This window comes from Myodes glareolus, chromosome 22 (genome assembly GCF_982192425.1).
Source record: "Myodes glareolus chromosome 22, mMyoGla1.1, whole genome shotgun sequence".
Lineage (NCBI taxonomy): Eukaryota > Metazoa > Chordata > Mammalia > Rodentia > Cricetidae > Myodes > Myodes glareolus.
The window spans coordinates 41,181,860-41,203,059 of record NC_142047.1 but is presented as its reverse complement, the minus strand read 5'-3'; the positions used below and the strand labels follow the sequence as shown (position 1 = coordinate 41,203,059).

At 50.0% G+C, this 21,200-nt stretch overlaps 1 protein-coding gene across 1 annotated transcript in view; it reads left to right on the top strand.

Moving 5' to 3' along the window:
• Positions 1–20,519, top strand: part of Wwp2 (WW domain containing E3 ubiquitin protein ligase 2) — a 126,468-nt gene extending 105,949 nt beyond the window's left edge. The window contains 16 exon segments of the mRNA XM_085681764.2: positions 2,749–2,923; positions 7,191–7,245; positions 10,099–10,180; positions 11,256–11,277; positions 11,280–11,386; positions 11,754–11,829; positions 12,041–12,112; positions 12,306–12,394; positions 14,441–14,600; positions 15,869–16,002; positions 16,315–16,455; positions 16,922–17,042; positions 17,338–17,442; positions 18,386–18,482; positions 18,652–18,724; positions 18,822–20,519. Of these exon segments, the coding sequence (XP_085537890.1) occupies positions 2,749–2,923; positions 7,191–7,245; positions 10,099–10,180; positions 11,256–11,277; positions 11,280–11,386; positions 11,754–11,829; positions 12,041–12,112; positions 12,306–12,394; positions 14,441–14,600; positions 15,869–16,002; positions 16,315–16,455; positions 16,922–17,042; positions 17,338–17,442; positions 18,386–18,482; positions 18,652–18,724; positions 18,822–18,921 (1,609 nt within the window). The 3' untranslated portion in view covers positions 18,922–20,519.
• The last annotated feature ends 681 nt before the right edge of the window (positions 20,520–21,200 follow it).

Here is a 21,200-nt window from a genome sequence, read left to right as displayed (position 1 = left end):
GAAGATCGTGAATCTATCCCTGCTTACTGACCTCTGTATAAATAAACGCTCTGGTTGAAAGTCAGGCTGCAAGAGTCTCCTGATCTTCATGCCTGCCTCATCCTTCCCTCACTGATATTTTACCTCCTCTCTGGGACCTGACCACTGCCAGGGCTAGCCCCCAGCAGTTAATGTGTGTGGCAATAAAAATAAAATCAAAGCCAAGTATAGTGATATATCCTTGTAATGTTAGTTCTTTTTGTTTGCATATTTTTATTTTATGTGTATGAGTGTTTTACCTGTGTGCATGTATGTGCACCACATGCATGTCCGATGCCTAGGGAAGTCAGAAGAGGGTGTTGGATCCCCAAGACTGGAGGTGCAGACAATTATGAGTTGCCATGTGGATGCTAGACTTGAATCCAATTCTTCTGTGAGAGCAACAAGTGGTTTTAACCAGTAATGGATCAACATGCCAGCCCAATAATCTCAGTTCTTGGGAAACAGAGACAAGAGGATCAGGCATTTAGGTCATGCACAACTACAGAAGGAGTTGGTACAGTCTAAGTTACACGAGACTATGTCAAAGCAAACAAACAAAAAGAACCCAAAACTTATTAGAATATTTGGAGACATGAAAATTAGAACGTAAATTTAGGGAACCTGGTAGCCAAGTATGAGACCAGACAAACAGAGAATAGGGAGTAACTACCTAAATAGGGAGTAACTACCAAACCTGGAAGCTGCCAAGGTGGGTGAAAGTACTTGCCACTAAACTCAGCAACCTTACTTCAATCCCTGGAACCTGTAGTTTCCTGAAACTTGTCCTCTGAATACCGTATGTGTATATGTACACTCTGGCACACACATGTGCATACATACACATACACTAAAATGGCCAAGATCAAAAAACACAGATGGCAATTTATGCTGGAGAGGTTGTGGGGTAAAGGGAACACTCCTGCATTGCCAGGGGGAGTGCAAGCTGGTATAGCCCCTTTGGATATCAGTGTGGTGATTTCTCAGAAAAATTAGGAAACAACCTTCCTCAAGACCCAGAAATACCACTTTTTGGTATATATCCTAAGGATGTTCAACCATACCACAAGGATATGTGCTCAACTATGTTCATAGCAGTGTTGTTTGTCATAATATAAAAGTTTTAAAGAAAAAAAAATGATTACACAGAAAAACCCCGTCTCAAAAAAGGCAAGAAAGAAAAAAAAAGAGCTGGGCAGTGGTGGTGCACACTTTTAATACCAGCACTTTGGAGGTAGAGGCAGGTAGATCTCTGTTGAGTTCTCGGCCAGCCTAGTCTACAGAGTTCCAAGACAGCCAGTGCTATCACACCAAGAAACCCTATCTCAAAAAGCAAAACAGACAATTAAACAGAAAGGGAGGAAGGAAGGAAGGAAGGAAGGAAGGAAGGAAGGAAGGAAGGAAGGAAGGAAGGAAGGAAGGAAGGAAGAAAGGAAGGAAGGAAAGGAGAAAAAAGAAAAAATGAAGTGGACGTGGTGGTACACACCTTTAATCCCAGCACTCAAGGACAGAGGCAGGTGAATCTCTGTGAGTTCAAGACCAACTTGGTCTTCATTGTGAGTTTCAGGACAGCCAGGGCTACATATGAGACCCTGTCTCAAAAAACCAAAAAGAAAAGAATTGCCAAAATGGAAATACGAAGTATCCAGATTAGTAGGGCCCACATCCAGTGCTCAGCCTGGAAAATGAAGAGTGACCCACCCAAGCCACATCTAATGGAATCTCAGAGTGCCAAGAAAAGATGTTGGAAGCTTCCAGAGGGGGAAAATAGGGTACATAGAAAGGATTGGGAGTCAAGAAAGCCACAGTAGCAGTGGAGTGGGCCGTCACAGCAAGGATGGAAAATAGCTTCCCATCTCTTTAACATTCCAGTGCGGAGGATGAAATAAAGGCATCCTCAGACATGGCGAGTTTCAGAAACTTGACTTTGGAGCCTTTACTTGGGAAGTACTGTGTGACTTACTTCAGCAAACGAGAGCAAGCCAACCCAGAAGAGAGGATGGGTACAGCACTCAGAGTCCATTGAAAGCCCTGTCAGGAAGAGGGGCTGAGATGACTCGTGACCACAGTGGAGAGCAGAGTATTGTGGACATACAAGAGCCTATGTTAGAGGAAGGGTATGGGAGACGTACAGCTAAGGGAGTAATGACACCAAGAGATAGCCTGTCCTTGTAGAGAAATAAATCACAAAAATTCAGGAGCCAGAGGCAGGAAGATACCTGATATCAAAGCCAGCTTGATCTACAGAGTGAGTTACAGACTAACCCAGAGTACACAGTGAGACCCTGTCTCAAATACAAACAAATCGATACCCAGTCTGACTTAGGCTTTGTAGGGACTTTATCAGCTCATGTGATGAAAAATTCTAGGTGCTCTGATTTCTAATGAAGCTTGAATCTTGCGTCTAAACACTATAGCCCAAAACCTAGCTTTTCTCCGGTGTTTGTATCCTGCTGTCTACTGGGCCGACCTCACTGTACAGCTGAACCAGTGACTGCTGGCTCTGTGCTTTCTACTCAGGTTCAGAAAAGGTGGAAGACTGTTTTCTCCCCTAGAATTTCCCAGAAAATACCCTGAGGTTCATCTTGATTGTTCCAGTAGGCGACATGCCTACCTGTGGCCCAGACAACTAGTCAATTCCTGAGAATATGTTTAGAATTTGGTGGGGTAGGGTCGTGGGGCAGCAAAGATGGTGAGGTAGCCGTCTCAGCATGAGCACCTTGTTTCCAGGTGGGAAAAACGGACAGACCCCCGAGGCAGGTTTTACTATGTGGATCACAACACCCGGACAACCACCTGGCAGCGTCCGACCGCTGAGTACGTGCGCAGCTACGAGCAGTGGCAGTCCCAGCGGAACCAGCTCCAGGGGGCCATGCAGCACTTCAGCCAGAGATTCCTCTACCAGGTGAGAGGGCCGAGGGCCAGGGCCTGCCAAGCCTGGGTGACTCCCTGCGAGTGAGCCTTTGCAGATGCACTCTCTCTGCAGTGCTGTGACACCACAGACTTCCCTCATGGCAGTGAGGTTCCTCAAGTCTCTCACTCAGTAACTCCGTGAACCAGTGTGTCTGAAGCTGGGTTTGCCGTCGTTCCTTCTATTTTCATAGTGCTCTTGTCTTCCAAACCCGGAAGGCCTGAGGCAGCTTTCTTTTGCCCGTTCTTTATCCAACTTCTCTATAAACTTTAAAAAAAAAAAAAACTATGAAAAGAATCTTCTTTTCTTCTGGTCGAGACTTCAGGTTCTTTAATAGGTTGTCTAGGTAGGGCTGGAAGAGTTCCGGGTTCTCTTCTGCTTGGTCTCTTTGCAGTTTTTCTTTTTGTCAGCCTCTCTCATTTTAGCAAGCCTTTGGGGTAGAAATTTGGATTTGGAGGGAGGGTTGTCTTAAGAAGTGAAACTTAAATGCAAAATCCATTTTCTTTCTGAGTATCATGGAGCTTTGCTGTGCTTGGGCTGGGGGAGCTGCCTTGTTCTGTGAAATAGAAGATGTCTTGTACTGAAGAACCTTTTTTTTTTTTTGTCTGCGTAAAATGTCTCTGTTGGTTTTCTGCCGCATTTGGTTTTCCCTCTCGTTTGCTATGGGCCGTGTCCTGGTTACAAGTAAGAAGGCTTGCTTTCATACAGCTCTTTTGGGGTTTGGCCTTGACCCAGGGTTTTGCTAGGAAGACGAAGAACCGATACTGTGCTAGCAGCCCCCCTCTCTACCCCACCCCCGCCTTCTCCTCTTGCTGGGCTTAAACTGAGATCTTGTTCTTTGCTGCACTTTAGAGAACATGAAATATAGTTTAAAATGGGCATCAAGGGCATCAGGATTACTGGCTCCGGCCATTCATTCCTGGACCGCCCTCCTTACGTACCTTTTCCATGTTCCCTGGGTTACTGTTCTCTGTATTTTGGTGTTTTCTTTTTTCACTGTCTAAGGTGCATTTGTTGCTCTGAATCAGCGTGCACATATTTTTGCTCGCTTCACCCTTGCCAACTCCTTTTTGCTCTATGTTGTGTTCCTGCTGTGGTCCGCTGAGGACACCAGCACAGCCTTGCATACTGGGTCATTGCTCTAGCACCCATCCCATGGGTTACTGTTTATGTGGCACCTCTGTCTTCATTCCGCCTGTCCTCTGACACTACCAGCCCAGTTCCTGGTGTGAACTCGGATTGTACCTTCCAGAAGCAAATGGCTCCATCCTTCTCTCGGTGAGCCCTTGGACCACATCCTTGGGCACCTGGATTTTACTTTGACTCCATTAGATCCATCCTGAAAACATGATGCATGCCTTCTGCTCTGCACCCTCTGCCTTCCCAGAGTCTTTTCTGCCCTTGGCTGTGATGGCTAGACATTTTTATTTCTGAATTTGTATCTTAAAATATTACAGGGACTTTGTGCTTAATCCCAGAGGGACTTGAGCTCACGTGAGCTTTCTGGCTCAAAGCATGCATCCTGGACCTCCAGCCCTAGGACATTACCCACGAAGGTGGCTTAGCCGTCACACTTGTGCTTCTGGTTATGAAGGACACTACTCTGTCTCTCAGAGTTATCTGTACTGCTAGGCGTTTTCTTCTGGGCATCAGTCCCCTTGTGCTGTTTGTGTGCTTTTATGCCTCTGCTCTGTGTAGCACACTTGGACCCTCAGGGAAGCTGAGGAATAGGGGCATTTGGTCCCCAGGGAAAGCATGGGGGTTTGCTTTATGTTTTCTGGTCATGACGCAAAGCTTTTATTTATCGTTTTTCCTTCACTTCCGTGTCCTTTCTTATGATTAGAGTTGTAAAATGTAGCTTATGGAATAAATATCCAAAAGAATCAAGTGATCCACTTTAGCTATAAACAGTAAAATTACTGTTGGTGTCCATCGGTTCTGATTTCCCATGTTGTGTTCTTCAATCTCATTTCACTCTTTCCTATCTGTCTTTCTTCAGACTCAGGGTGTGGTGAGTGGAGTCCGTGTGCTAGGAACTGGAGGGTGCCAAGGGAATTCAGTAGAGACCTGCTGTAATGAAGGAGAGCCAACATCTTAGGAAGTCTGGGGTAGAAACAACGAAACTAAACAGTAACTAGCAAGGGTTAAGAGGCTTGTTAGTTTGGTATACTGGTCCACACCTGTAGTCCCAGCTGTTTGGGAAGCTGAGGCAAGAAGGGGGTGTGAGCCTGAGTTTGAAGCCAGCCTCAACTATAGAGATTTCTTTTCAAGAAAGCAAAGAAGAGGCTGATGACTATTTTTGTTTCAATTTCTGTGCCATCAGCAAGGAACTGCTAGAGCCTGGGATGTTTTATGCATTACCTATACATTCTAAAGAGCCTGAAGCATCAGATTTATGTGCCAGTCTCCTCTTCTTTTTCTTTCTTTCTGTTTTTTTTGTTTGTTTGTTTTTTGAGGCAGAGTCTCTCTGTGTAGCCCCGGATAGCCTGGACCTTGCTATATAGATAGACCAGGCTACTAGCATTGAACTCAGAGACCCATTTGCCTCTGCCTCCCAAGTGCTGGGTTTTAAGGTCTGAACCACCACACCTGGCTTGTTTCACTTGCAGGCTGGGCATGTTCTCAGTGGTAAGAGTATTCACTTAAGGTGTGAATCCCTGCGTTCAGCCCCTGAGAACTGCAGAGTCATGCCCATTGCTCGCACTGACCACTGCCTTCGGCTTGGCTCTTATCTGGTGGATGAGATGTGATTCACATCCACATTCCGCTTCTGCTCCTAAGCAGTGAAGACTTCTTACACTTTAACTCTGAAGTGCAGTTGAAGGAGTGTTACTAGGCACTGTACCTCACCACCACCTACCCTCCCAAAACTCACCCCCGCCCTCAGATAGCCAGTGTGAGCTGGGGAGATTTCCAGCATTGAGGCATATCAGACGGGGTGAAGTTGGCAGTAACAGGCCCCAGACCCTAGTCAGCTTCCCCAACTTTGCACAGCTTCCTTTTTGCCATGTAGCAGGAGGCCGTCTACTGAAAGGGGCCCTGTCCCATCAAGGCACCTATGGTTTCAAGACTTAAATGACTCTGTTGGAACTCACTTGGAAGAGGAGCCTGTATTGCCACCTTGGGAAGAAAGTTCCTCTGTCCCTTCGGTTGAGGGTAGAGGGCGGACTGTGGTGGGGTTGGTTGGCATGGAGTACCACCAGTGTTTGTTCAAGCCCAGACTGAGCTCCATTCATCCTCCTGCTGGAGTGTGTGTGTGTGTGAGATCCCCAGATGGGGCCAGCCATGTCTGCAGCCTGAAGTCTGCATTTAGAACTTGATCCCTAATATAATGATTAAGTTCTAGTAAGTGAACTAGAAATGCTTGAGTAGGGGAGAGAAAGGAGCAGAGCAATACTTGTTTCGTTTAAGTATGAAAAGTTTTCTACAGTGCACCCCTGCTTCCCGGAGGCTCTGAGAACTCTCCATCCACTGCAGCCCCTCCCCTGGGACAGTGAAGCAGAAATAGGCTGAGGGGCACTAGTGTAAATAGTGACCCTGACGTCCTGGAGCCCCTTCCCCCTTCTCTTTCACCAGTCCCAGTCACACCTCCCCAGACAGGCAAAGGCAGAACACTGAGCAACTTCAGGTTGAGGCAGGGAAAGAATAAAGGTGCTTTGTGAAGGGGAAGGAAAACATTCCTGGGGGAGGTGAGGGGCTTGGGGCATGAAAGTGCCCTCAGTCTGGGTGGATGCTGTGCTCCCAGGAGGGAGGTGGCGGGAGGAGGGCCGGGCCCCAGCCAGGAAGCCCTGGGCGTGGGCAGGGCTTGTGGGAATGATTTCATTGGAAAGGCCTGCGGTATTTTTTCCCCTCCTGTGTGTGGTTCTTGGAGAAAGTTGGAGGTGGTGAGGATTTCAGTTGCTTTGGCTGCCTGCAGCAGGAGCTGAGCAGAGGTCGGCAGTGAGCTGGCGGGGAGCTTGCTCCGAGCCTGCCTGCCATGCTCAGGCCTGGCTTCTGAGGCCCTTGCCCACCATCCTCGGATCACCTCTAACCCCACTTGCTCTCCCTGCCCCTAGCCCTCAGTGCTGCATTGAATTCTTTTTCTGGTTTTTCTTAAACAAAGACTCTAAAGGAGCAGATGCTATCTAAAGTGTCGCTGCGTTCTCTCCTAAGGGCTAACATGTGGAAGTGAGTCTGGCTTTCCCAACTCTATTGATCCATTTATTTTTAACCAGAGTCTTCGTTTTCTTAACTTCTGTGTTCTGCTGTTTCTTGTATTTAGTCTTCGAGTGCTTCGTCTGACCATGATCCCTTGGGCCCCCTCCCGCCTGGTTGGGGTAAGTATTGAGCTCTTGACCTTCTATTTGGCAATTCCTAGCATTCTGTCCCCATCTCCTGCATGTGCTATCCCTCGGATTTTCATATCACTTAAGTACGTGCTGAGGTTACCCAGTTGGAGCGATGGCAGTGATAGAGCCGCTATAGTGGTCACCTGCCACAGCTAAAGGAGTCTGACTCCAAGAAAGATTTCCCCAAGCAGCCACGGGACTGTTGTGCTTGTGTCCTGAGCTTCAGGGTGGCCACTCAGGAATCCACTGGATCCCACAGTTATTTTGACCTGTCTGATGTCCACGCAGGCTCTTCTCTGATTGTGACTCTGGCATAAGGGGCCATCTTAACAAGTCTTCTTCTTTGCAGCTGAGACACCGGAGGACAGACAACAGCCTAGTTTTGACTAGGCTGCTTTTGTTTGTGGTCCTGTTGCGAACGAGACCACAGGCAAGCAGAGTCGCACACTGGATATTGGTCTTGAGAGTATAGCACTGCTAGTTAGTGGCTGGGGCTCCTTTGTCAATGGTAGCCACTTCTCACCTATCCCAGGGTCTTGGTATGATGTGCCAAGGGTTAAGGCCCAGGCATCCATTAAGGGCAAACCATCATGACTTGGAAGAGATTGCAGGCTTCATTGCTATTCTAGGAAGAAGTACTGTGCAAAAAAAAAAAAAAAAGTGTTATTAGAAATGGCAAGACCCAGGAAATTCTGCAACTCTCAGAGCTGGGCAGGATTTTATTCAACCTTCTAAGAGTCTCTGATGCCAAAGGGAGCGGTCTTCACAGGAATAAGCAGGTATTGGATTTAATTTTTTGGCTAGGGTAGCAGAAGATGATAGGCGCTGATTTAGGCGCTCGCAGATGGTATTTCGTGGGTGGGGAAGTGCCACTGGGATGCTGACAGTGTCAAGGGCATCTCCGGGCTGTGCTCCTTTGATACAGACACAGCTGTTCCCTGGTAGTAGTCTGAGAAGTTCTACCAACTCCCCTAGAGTAGCGCTGAGCTCCTGTTACATTCCAGAGTGCCAAGAGGCTCCTGTTTCCTGGCCGGAAATATTGATTAGTAAAAGCCCATGGGTTTTTTTATTTCAGCTAGGAAATCCCCATACACACAGACAACTTGCCTGGCTCCCCAGCCCCCAATGTAAGGTTACTGGCACCCTGAGGATTAGTGGGTCAAATGTGAGAGTAAAACTTGGGGACCCTGACCTGGGCAGGGAAAGTGTATCAAGCTAAACAGGAGTTGGCAGCACCGTATGGTAGCTGATGACTTAGAGTCTGTACTGAAGTTTGGTTGTGGCTGCACGGGCAGTCCATGCAACTCAATCAGATGCACTTACTTCTTACTGTAGCCATTTTGCTAAATGACAGTCACCAGGGAGAGAACTGCGGAGCCTGGGAGAGCTCACAGGTGCAGAGTGTGCAGTCTTGTGAGCATCAGAAAAGCAGAAGTGCTCCATAGGTGAGAAAAGAACACTTTAGACTGGGCATGGTGGCACTTGACTGGAGTCGTAAAGCTGTGGAAGCCGAGGCAGGAGGGGTGCTAGAGTCAAAGAGTTGGAAGAAAACACTGTGCCAGTACAATGTGTGGGGCTCTGGGCTGAGGTCACCAGGACGGTATCAGGGCTGCCTCCCCGAAATGGTAAGAAGAATGGAAAAGCAAGGCCAAGAGAGCATACCTTTAATGGTGAGCCTGCTGGTCTTCCATTTGCCTTGAGGTTTTAAGTGCCATTGTACTCCTCCAAGGAGCCCCCATGGCTGCCCCTAAGTATTGTTTGGGGGTGAGGGGGGGCACATCTCCAGTTTAGAGCTACATCTGCTTGTTTCCAAGTCCATTTGCCGCTGTGCTCACAAAAGCTCCCCCATCCCCGCATTACAAAACTCTTCCCGGAAGGCTGTCCAGGGGGGTACATAGGCCTCCAAGCAGTAGCAACACAAAGCCAGTGGCCAAGGGCTCAGAACCACTGTACAGATCACCCTGCTTTCTTATTGGCCATGGCTTTGACCCTTGACTGAGCAGCCATGGAGGATGCAGTTTACAACAGTAGCTCCCAAGCTGGGGCAGCCAATCCCTCAGAAATCTTAGGGTGGGGACTGGGGTAGGGTTGGGAGCTGCTCTCCAAGGCCAGACATACCCACTATCTGGGGATGGAAAGTCTGTAAAGGCTCCATTGCTTCCTGCTCACTCCTTTCCTTTACTTTCCTAGCTTTGTGAGGGCGTGGTTGACAAAGTCTCTTTATAGTTTCAGTTGTGTAGAGTCAGAGACCAGACTTCAGCATACAGGAACTGTCCCAGCATGGTTCTAGAGGGGAGCAGGGGCTGCTGGTATCCCCATTTCTTCCCCTTTTCAGCTAGGTTCCTTTAGCTCCTGGAACTAATTATGGTTGTTTCATGACTGTACTGTGTCACTGTACGGAGTGAGTGCGTTAGTCTGCTGATTGCCAGGACAGACACAGCTCTCTGCTCAGGAACTTCCTGGGAAAGGTGGCCTGTTGAAGCTTGGAGCTTGCCTCTGGTTTTCTTCTACCCACCTTCCATTCCAGCCTGAGGGAGAGGAGGCGGCAGGATAGCCGTACTGCACACTGGATACATTACATCCCTAGTTCACAGGGTTTTCCATTTACACTGCCACACTGCCCTTCCATCTGACAGGGGTTGGGAATGGGTGTCTCCTTCCCCTGCCCTGCAACAGGGAAAGGCCCTTTGGTGACAAGTGTGACTGGGCCAGGCTCTCTCCTCTTAACCTGTAGTAGGTTGGTGATGGGAACAGAAATTTTAACTCGTCACATGGGGAGCAGGAGCCGAGGACAGACTGTGTTAATCTGATTGCGCTCTCTCCTTTCTTCTCCTGTGGCAGAGAAGAGGCAGGACAATGGACGGGTGTATTACGTGAACCACAACACGCGCACTACCCAGTGGGAGGACCCGCGGACCCAGGGGTGAGGACTCAAGTGGACGGCAGTGAGGGATGGGGTGAGGGTTTCTGTGCAGCTCTAACTGTGGTCAAACAGCCTCTGCGTTTGCCTCACGGCGCTAACATTCGGGGACTGTGAACCTTCCGTAAGGACGCATAGCAGTCTACTGAGAGCATCACACTTTTCTAGTGGGCACAGGGACGTGGGAGGAGGTCAGGCAGGCGCTGAGAATTGGACTGTCCAAAAGTTGAGGGCACTCTTGCCCTCAGAAGTAGGGCAGGAAAACCAAAAGAAAGAAGAAAGGAAGGAAGGGAGGGAGGGAGGGAGGGAGGGAGAAAGAAAAGAAAAGAAAAGAAAAGAAAAGAAAAGAAAAGAAAAGAAAAGAAAAGAAAAGAAGAAAGTAAAATTTAAGCTGGGCAGTGGTGGTGCACACCTTTAATCCCAGCCCTCAGGAGATAGAGGCAGGTGGATCTCTGTGAGTTCAAGACCAACCTGATCTACAAGAGCTAGTTCCAGGATAGGCTCCAAAGCAACACAGAGAAACTCTGTCTCAAAAAACCAGAGAGAGAGAGAGGGAGGGAGGGAGGGAGGAAGGAAGGAAGGAAGGAAGAAAAAAGCAGAGCAGGGACACTTGGTGTCTCAAGACTGCTAATTATCGGGGCTGGAGAGATGGCTCAGTGGTTAAGAGCACTGGCTGCTCTTCCAAAGGTCCTGAGTTCAATTCCCAGGAACCACATGGTGGCTCACAACCGTCTGTAATGAGATCTGGTGCCCTTCTCTGGCGTGTGGGCATACATGGAGGCAGAATGTTGTATACCTAATAAATAAATAAATCTTTAAAAAAAAAAAAAGACTGCTAATGATCATGCAGACTGATGTCACCCACCCAGGACTGGCATTTTAGCCCCGTAATAAATGGCCCCCTTTTGCACATGACCTGATTTCTCACAACTTGAGTCTTGCCAGGTGTATATCCTTGGGGTGCCCCTCCCCTGCGGAGGGCTCTGATGAGCCTAGAGAAGGCAAAGACAAAGTAGGACTTTGGGGACCCCAGCCTCTAAGCACATGACAGCCTACAGCCCCTCTTCTGTGTTTTTAGGATGATTCAGGAGCCTGCCCTACCCCCCCAGGATGGGAGATGAAATACACCAGCGAGGGCGTGCGGTACTTTGTGGACCACAATACCCGCACCACCACCTTTAAGGATCCTCGCCCAGGGTTCGAGTCAGGGTAAGAACCTTCACAGCCACAGCCTTGTCCCCCAGCACAACCCCAGTCTGTCCTGTTCAGCTGGCCGGGGAGGAGGGGTCTCTGTGTGTTGTGCTAATCATTGCCCTCCAGTGCCAGTGTGGATGTCACCACCCAGGCCACCCTCCTTACCCAGAGCGGGGTGTGGAGGTGGGTGACTAAAAGTGAGAGCTGTGGCATTGTCTCCACGTGTCTTTCCCTCTCAGTGGCAGTCACTCCCTCTGTGTCTCACTTTACTCCTCTTTAAATTCACGGAGTAGAGCATCCATGTTCCCTAAGGCTCTCAGAAATGGACTGCTCATTTTCTGAGAAATCAAACAGGTTCCAGCACATCTTTTGCTCTTGTCAGGACAAAGCAAGGCTCACCTGGTGCCTATGACCGAAGTTTTCGGTGGAAATATCACCAGTTCCGGTTCCTCTGTCACGTGAGTCCTGGTTTTGGGGCTCCCATGGGAGTGAGGCTGTCAACTGGGTCTCCCAGACCCACCTAGCACTGGGACTGTGTCTTAGATGGGTGCAAGATGCTTGCCCCACTCTGAACTGCTTGTCTCTAAGGAGTAGGCTCCTAATCCTGGGCTATGGGGCTGTGTTGTCACAGATGGGAGAACCCATTGAGAGTGTTCCTTTCCTTTTCAGTCAAATGCCCTACCCAGCCACGTGAAGATCAGCGTTTCCAGGCAGACACTCTTTGAGGACTCTTTCCAACAGGTTAGAGAATATTATTGCTGCTGGGATCCTGGGCCAAGCAGGCTTCCTCCCACCACCTAACCCCACCTCAGGCTATAAGCATTGGTGACTCTATCTGCTAGACAACAAGCCTTAGCATCCCCTGCCCCCACATCCCTGCCTGCCTGCTGTGCTGGGGTCATGGGCAGGATGGCCGGATGCCCTGTCTCCCCAGATTATGAACATGAAACCTTATGACCTGCGCCGCCGGCTCTACATCATCATGCGTGGTGAGGAGGGCCTGGACTACGGCGGCATCGCCAGGTGAGCTAGGGTGCCCAGAGGGCTCTACTCTACCCTTTGTCCTCTGGCTGTGGGCCCATGGCTAGAAACCTCCTCCATGCTGTTCTTCATCCCCTGAGTTCTCCTGCATCAATAGGATGGGCCCTGGTGTGATACTAAGAATCATCTCTTGGATTGGGGATGTGGCTCAATTAAGTTAGGATGCTTGTCTAGTGAGCAGGTCCTGGGTTCGATCTCCAGCACCACATAAATCAGGCCTGGCACGTAGCTCACATCTATGTATTGAGCAATAAAAGCAGAAGGATTAGACATTTAAGGCTGTCCTTGGCAATATAGTAAATTTTAGGCCAACAAGGGTCTCATGAAATCCTGTCTCCAAAAGGAAAAGGTAGAAAATCCCATGGCAAATGTCTGGCTAGTCCCAGTGAGCCATGAAGCAGGGTCAGGCCTTACCCCTTTGGTTACTAGATTATAGGGGTGCTGAAGGATTCTCGAGGAGAAACATGATGCTCTGTGCCAGCCTGTGTGTCATTTTTCTCTACTTACAAAGCAATCTGTCAAGTTGTATCAGTGGGCAGTAGGGTCTGTGGGTACCTGTTAAAATCAGCTCTCGGCTTTCCTTTTTTCTGAGGCAGCCAGAGCAGGTGAAATCAGGTTTCTCAGAGTGTATCTGATGTCTCTAAGCAATCCATCCCCTGCTGCATCATGTGCACCAGTCAACAAAGTTCCTTAAAGAACCCAAAGCACTGTGTTACCTTCACCCCACAAAAGTTAGCAGGCTGTTTGGCAAAGCATCGCCTTGGACGACAGGCAGAGGGCCCTGGCAGTGAGAAGGAGCGTCTTGGCTGTGGTGACCTCTTATCTGCTGACCTTATGGTGGAGGGATATCTTCCTGCTTGGCTTTTGGCTCACCCACCTCTGGTCCTGTTTGCTGGTGGTGTACTCTTCTGTGTTGACCCCGCGAATGGATTGTTCTTTTTTCGTGGTGACCTCCCGAGGCTGTGCTTGGTGGGCTTCTGGTGTGGCTCCCTCCCTGTGTGTCTCTCTCTGTGTCCTGCCAGTGGTTTTACCCTATGGTAGGTTACGTCATGCTGTTCTACCACAGGGTAGAACCACGGACAGGATACCGGGGCACCCTCTACATCGAAGGACTTCGTCTACACAGCCACAAACAGACCAGCAGCCAGAGGCTGGCCCCCTTGGCCTATGTTTACTGTTGGTTTAGCTCAAGCCCTAAAGGACCGTGATTTCTGGCTTATACTCGGGGTGCAGATAGATGCTGAGGCATCTATTGGGTGGTGTCGATCGAGATGAACGTGTTCAAGTTTGGGATAGGGTATGCTGGTGGGTTCTGGGGTGAAGGGAAGGCAACATGCAAGTGAGGTAGGTACCTGTAGGGTAGCTAGAATGAATGAGGTTTCTAGAGCCAAGTGGATCCCAGAGCCTTCAGGCATAGGTTTTGGGAACATGCTACTCTCTGTGTGTTCTTCACATTGCATTTCATACCAGGTTGGGTGGAGCAGGGCGGATACTGTCAGAACAAAAATGTCATTGTAATAAATGTGTGTATTTACGATTTCATTGTATTTGTTTATTTTGGGGCATAGATGTATGTGTGTGGTTCTTATGGGCCATATAGCATATGTGAAGGCTAGAGGACAACTTATGGGAATTTAGTTCTCATCTTTTACCAAGTAGGTACCAGGGATTGAACTCAGGTTGTTAGACTTGGATGCAAGAGCCTTTTTTCTGCTTACCCATCTGGCCGACCCAGTCTGTAATGTTGTAACGTAGTGCCTTTGTACAGTACATAGTCCCACAGTGTGCATGGTGGTCCTGCGTGTGAGGAGCCCCTTTGCCACCAGAAGCTCTAGATATTGTAATGTAAATGTCCTATGGGAGCCAACAGGTACCCACACAAGTTTTCCTGAGCACTACCTTCAGGTGCTATTGTTTTGCTTCACCCAAGAACTGGTTGGGCTGGAGCTCTGACCTCCCAAGACATGCACGTTCAGATGATCTGACACAGCAGAGGGCTCCATTGTTCTGTCCTCTCTCCTCTCACAGAGAGTGGTTTTTCCTCCTGTCCCATGAGGTGCTCAACCCTATGTACTGTTTATTTGAATACGCTGGGAAGAACAATTACTGCCTGCAGATCAACCCAGCCTCTTCCATCAACCCTGACCACCTCACCTACTTCCGCTTTATCGGCAGATTCATCGCCATGGTAAGAGGCCTGGGATCTCTGAGCAGGGCAGCCCCTGAGGAGGCTGGCTCTAGTCACCAGGAGGCAGCAGTGGCATGAGCGGCAGACCTTAGGGATCAGGGTCCTGCCCTCTGTCTAGGACTTGCTGTGACTCTCCTCTCTTCCTCACACAATTTCTAACCTGAAAATTAACAAACAAAAAGCTAGGTAGTTGTGGAGAGGTGAGACACTTCGCAGTGACCGTCTGGGACTGTCACAGGGTCTCTCATGTGACTTACTACACAGAAGCCCAGGAACTTCACCTAGGTCCATTGAGACTTACAGGGTGTAACTAGGCCAAGCAAAACCCTAACTGTCTGCCTGCTGCTTTTCTCTTGAGGGTACTGCATCTTTCATGAGCCACAATAACAACCCCAGGGACCTTTGGAAATGTCTGCCTGAGACTCAGCCTTCTGGAACAGAGTTGGGAATCAGCTGGGCTTAGGTCAGAGCCATAGTGAACTGGCTGCTGCAAGACCAGGGACATTCCCAGCAACTGTAGTCACCGTCACCTAGAAGTACAGGCTCAACATAACAGTGAAAAGGGCCATACCGTATGATGACCCACACTGAGCAGGGGCCTGTGAGGCTGTCTCCAACTGTGCCCCAATATCGCTTTTCTTTGTTTATGTCCTAAGTCTTACCCCACATTCCCTTCTCTAGAATACTAGGGACCTAAGGCTCTGTCACTAAATATGGCTATTCCCTTCATCTGGAAGTTCTTGGTTAAGTGCTGGCAATGGCTCCAGAAGTGGGCACATTCTTCCTGGATCTAGAGACCTGCCTGGCCCAGCAGCAGACAACAGCCGAGCGGCCAGACTCTCAGACTGTTACTCACCGCTGGCTGCCAGTTCTCGCCAGCCTCAGTGTCTGCATTATTCTTGGCCTCTTGTGCCACCCACTCAGAGTGCCAGTGAGTCAGGACTGCCACCTAGAGCTGTATTGAACAAGTTTTCCATGGAAGTGGGGGACAGGCCTTTGCCCAAAGGGGGAGTGGCCTGGCCAGTGTGCTGGGCAGACAGTGGGCCTGCTTTGCCCATCCCTGTGGCTTTCAGGGTGGGATAAGTCTGTCCATATGCTCAAGTCAGAAGAAAAGCGCTTGTTTCCCAAGCCTCCCCTTCAGCTAGGGCAACTGGCTCCCAGGGAGTCCTTTCAAGGGTAGGGCAGCTGATATCCAAAGCACTCCTGAGTCTTCCTCAGGTGCTGTCCAGGAAAGTGAAACCCTTTTGCTGTGCCTCTTCCTTGCCCAGGCTCTGTACCATGGAAAGTTCATCGACACAGGCTTCACCCTTCCTTTCTACAAGCGGATGCTCAACAAGAGACCAACTCTGAAGGACCTAGAGTCTATTGACCCCGAGTTTTATAACTCCATTGTCTGGATCAAGTGAGTCCTGGCTTGCCCTGCTCTGATGGATCTGAGCTCTGATTGGCCAGTTGGCACCCTGATCCTGATTTCCTCTACTAAGGGATCCCTGGGTGCTTACCTGGCCTCCCCGAGGTCTATAGCAATAGAGCTTCTAGGTTCCCTGTTCTAGATTCTCTCTCTCCAGCAGAGAATGTACCAAGCCATTGGTCAGGGTTCCTGGCCACCTAGTGCATTCCTAGTGCCTCCCGGGTGCCTTAGTAAGAGATCGAGCAAGTCAAGGGTAGGCCTTGATAAGATGGACATCTTCCCCCTTGGCCTCCTGTGTCCCAGAGAGAACAACCTAGAAGAGTGTGGCCTGGAGCTGTTCTTCATCCAGGACATGGAGATCCTGGGCAAGGTGACAACTCATGAGCTGAAGGAAGGCGGCGAGAGCATCCGAGTTACAGAGGAGAACAAGGAAGAGTACATCATGTGAGTCTCAGATCCGGGGAGAGGCATGTTACAGAGAAAGGGCATTTTCCCTGTTTTTGTGCCGTCTTCGACCAGGCCCCACTGTGGGGCCCATAGTCTCCACAGACTGCACACATATCCTGGCTGTACCTGCCTTGGCTGTGACATAATGACTGGAGCTGTGGACCGGGAGCCTCTGCTTACCAGCTCCGGGTTGACCTTTTTGTGTTCAGGAGGTTTTTCAACTGCAGGGAACTTTTAAAAGAATTATAAAGCTTACATGTTGCCATCTCTCCTGACTCAGGATTTCTGAGTCCAGTGAATTTCAGTCTCTGGCTCTCCATTGCGCATGTACAGACCTCCTGCTCAGGTTCTTTAGGCTGTTTGCTCTGTTCCATTCAACCATGGAGTTGTTACTCTTGAGGTTAAGTCTGAGGCACCAGGCAGGGCGGCCTGGACTCCATCAATGGCCTGTTCTTGGTTTTAGGCTGCTGACTGACTGGCGATTCACCCGAGGTGTGGAAGAGCAGACCAAGGCCTTCCTGGACGGCTTCAATGAGGTGGCCCCTCTGGAGTGGTTGCGATATTTTGATGAGAAAGAGCTGGAGGTGGGTGCCAAAAGTTGTGGGCCCTTGAGTTCAGGTCTTTAAGGGTATCCCAGATCTGTGATGTACACCCACAGAAACTCACCCACCAAGCCCCATACTTCAAGCTAGAGGCAGCAGTGTGGGTAGTGTCGCCTGGATCCTCAGCCCTAACTTCTCTGTGCATAGAGAGCAAGGACATTAAAATTTCTGAAAAAAGTAGCAGGTTAACAGAGTTTGGGAGTCACCTTATGGTGGGCGTGAAGCAGTGCCATGCGGAGGGCTGGCTGCAGGCCTGCTGACATGTCCCTCCCCACAGCTGATGCTGTGCGGCATGCAGGAGATAGACATGAGCGACTGGCAGAAGAACGCCATCTACCGGCACTACACCAAGAGCAGCAAGCAGATCCAGTGGTTCTGGCAGGTGCGTCCTGGGCTCTGTCTCCCCTGTCGGGCTGGGGGTAAGGTTCTTGTCAGAGATGGTTACCAGTTACCCAAAAGACATGAAGCCTACCTAGATCCCAGACTCAAGGACCTTTCATCTTTGACACATTTCTCCCCTCCCAACTTGGAGAAGTAGAGGATAAACCTATCTCTGGGCAGGATAGAGGTTCTTGTAGCTATATTGTCGTCAGTTTGTATGACATAGGTTGTCAGCAGTCAGCAGTGGCTGGGAGCCAAGGGGACCCGTGGCCAGGAAGTTCAGCTGCAATTGGCTGTGTACTCTCCATCTCTCCAGTCAGATGGGTGAGAAAGGAAAGCACATGTGTCTAGAAAAATACAGCGAGCCCTTTATCTTGAATTGAATGTCTTGGTCCCTTTATATATGTGGATTTTACAGCTGTTTAACAAGGAGAGTGTGCAGTGAAAAATACAGATACAAGTATCCTTATATGGTGTGTGTGTCTGTGTGTGTGTGTGTGTGTGTGTGTGTGTGTGTGTATTTGCATGTACAGTTTTTGTGGCGGTGCGGTTCACATGGCATGCAGTTCATCATCTTAGATACTGTGAGGTGCTCAGTTCGGTGGCTTTAGCTCCTTCATTGTATTGCACAACCAACAGCATTATTCAACTTTACTACAGTTCATTTCCCCAAAAAGAAACCCTGTTTCCACCAAACAGCTTCTCCCGACCTTAGTGTGTCTTTAAAAGCAGACTTGGGGAGAGGGTGGGGATTACTCAGCCCAGGATGTCCCTGAGACTCATGGGCCTTTGTGGGACAGTCTACAAACACCCTTAGAGAAAGCATCTTTGACGGTTCCTGATTGGTGTCTGTCTCCCCTTCCTGGTGTGGCCCCACCTGGCCTGGAGACGTCCCTGCTGAGGCCTGAAGTGCTGAGCTAACGGCACCCTGACTCCTTCTGCAGGTGGTGAAGGAGATGGACAATGAGAAGAGGATCCGGCTATTGCAGTTTGTCACTGGAACCTGCCGTCTGCCTGTAGGGGGATTCGCTGAACTCATAGGTGCGTTTTTCCTTTGTCCTCCTGGGGCCTTGGCGGGGGGGGGGGGGGGAGTGGGTGTGAGGACAGCACAGGGCATGCACATCTTCCTGGAATTTGGGGAGGGAAACGGTCTTGTTTTGGGAAAGGCCTTCTGTGTTAGCACAAAGTAATACCTTGCCTTGGATGACAGGGAGCAATGGACCCCAGAAGTTCTGCATTGACAGAGTTGGCAAGGAAACCTGGCTACCCCGAAGCCATACATGGTGAGTTTGCTGGAAGCCGGTAGGCCGGGAGCCTGACTGGTGGGGGCAGGACACCTGAAGCCCTGGGCTCCCCATGCCACCCTTCTATCTTTTACAGCTTCAACCGTCTGGACCTCCCACCCTACAAGAGCTATGAACAGCTGAAAGAGAAGCTGCTGTATGCCATCGAGGAGACCGAGGGTTTTGGACAGGAGTAGCCAAGGCTATCCCTCCCATACCCTCCAGCACAAGTAGTCCAGTGTCCTTCCTGCCTGAGATGCCATTGGCTGCACAGCCCTTGGGAGGCCCCTTTGGATAGTGGCCCTGTCTGAGACCATGCTTGGATCATGTTGGTGACTGAAGAGTTTGACCCTAGGAGGCCCTGTGGCCCCTTTCTCCTACTTGATGACGGCAGTCTGGAATAAAGCCCCTGTCACCTTTGACTTCATCACCTGTTGCAAAGTCAGAGGGCTGCCCTTCTGCAATATTGTCCCCTCCACTAAGACCAATTCTGGGTGTGTGTGAGTGTGTGAGGGAATGTGCCCTGCCTCAAAGGGCTGCCCCAGAAGCTGGGCCTCACATGATAGGTGAAGAGATAGACTGTGTGGCTTGACTGGACCCAGAAAGCCAAGGGTCTCTGCCAGCAGAAGAGGCTCCGCTTTCATAGACCTTTCCTGGAGTCTGTATGGAACAGGCCTGAGGGAGCAGCTCTGCATCAAAGCTGTCTTTGCTGTACTGCCTGGCAGGCTGCAGCCCAGAGGACTGAGCAGGAAGCGCTCAGTACTACCAGTCCATCTCTTTCTAGCAAGCAAAGGTTGAAGAAGCCACCACCTGTGTGTCAGTGGGAAGGAGACAGACTCCCCGGACTGTCTTGTGACATAAACTTGAAGTATATTCATGTGTAGGGTTGCCTTCTGTTTTATTTGAGTATGCCGCTATCACCTTCTATCAAAGAGCTGGTGCCCCAGGTGTTCTGGGTCCTTGAGGGGCTCAGCCCTCTTGATCCAATAGCTCCCCCAACAGCTGCTCCCCTCAGGAACCCGCTTAGCAGTTCCCCCAGCTCAAGAGGCCTGACTCTGCGATCCAGTGCATCCCTGCCACCCTCAAACCCTCCACTGACATGATCCCTTTGCTAGACCAGGCAAGGCCGGCTAGGACCAGGTTGACAGTACTGTCTCTCAGTGGCTTCTGGAGTGGGCACGTGGCTTAGGATGGGGCACATCTCGTCCAGCCGAGTGTTTGTGCTATTCAGTCATGAGGAAAAGACACTGGTTGGATTTATAGCTCTCTTGACAGCCTCCCATGTAGGTCCACAGGCCTCTCTCGGGTTTCAGAGCAGTTATAGGGGCACACTCCCTCATGTAGCCTCCCTGCACATACTAGCTCTGGAGTACCCCAGGCATGCTCTCAAACCAGTCACAGGATCCTTCTGAGGACAGTCCCTTTCTGCCTTCATCCTTCCTCCAGAACCACACACTGCACATGCTGATTTGAGTGGCTCCGCTTACTGCTGCTCGCCTTTCTCTCCCACGCAGTCTCTTGCCGTACTTCCCATGCACATCACAGAAGCTGCTCCGTACTGGGTGGGGGACCAGCTGCCAGCAAGGTCAGGAAGCATCAGGCTCACAGGTGTTCATGGGTGTCTGTGTGTGTGCGTGCGTGCGTGCGTGCATGTGTGTGTGTGTGTGTGTGTGTAACTGAAGTGTGTACAGAAAGGCCTGTGCTAGCTAGCACCAAGTTGGTTGACAGCTTGTTTTGTAATGCCTGCCCCTGCCTTGGTATTGCCAGTTTCTTGTGCAATAAACAATCAGCAGTCGTGGGTGGTGTCAGTGTGGCTGTTTACGCACACTCTTCTGGGAAGAGGCTGCCAACCCCACAGGTCTTCCAGAATCTCCAGGCCAAAGCAGAGTGATAATGCCCCAGCCTTGCTGCCTTGGAGAAGTTCGGGTACCAGTAACCAAGTAGCTTTACTTCTGAGATGGGCAGTTGGGCACCAACAACCAAGGTAGCCTTACTTCTGGGATGGATGGTTGGGTCCCAGTAACCAAGGTAGCCTTACTACCCAGATGGGTGCTTGGGTACCAGTAGCCAAGGTCGCCTTACTTCTGGAACAGGTGGCAAGTTCTTCTCCGGAGGTCACTTGCCTCAGCCCTGGTCACTGTATTACTCTCTTAGCAACAAAATTGTTCCTTTTGGAGCAAAAGGGCTGCGATTTGGGAAGGGCTGTCATTCATTCAGGAAGTGGCTCAGGCTGCGTGAGTCCCATGACAATGGATTCCTTGATGTTGAATTCAGGGTCACACCTTGGCTTACCACTCAATTATTTTGACAGGTAAGACTTCCAAGATGGAGCTTGGGTATAGTGGTGCCTTTCCTACAATCCTAGTAATTGGAAGGCTGAGGCAGAAGGATTGCTCCAAGTTTGATGCTAGACTACATGGACTGCCCCTGCCTCAAAAAGAGCCGAAGTGGGTAGAGAGATGACTCGGTGGTCTTT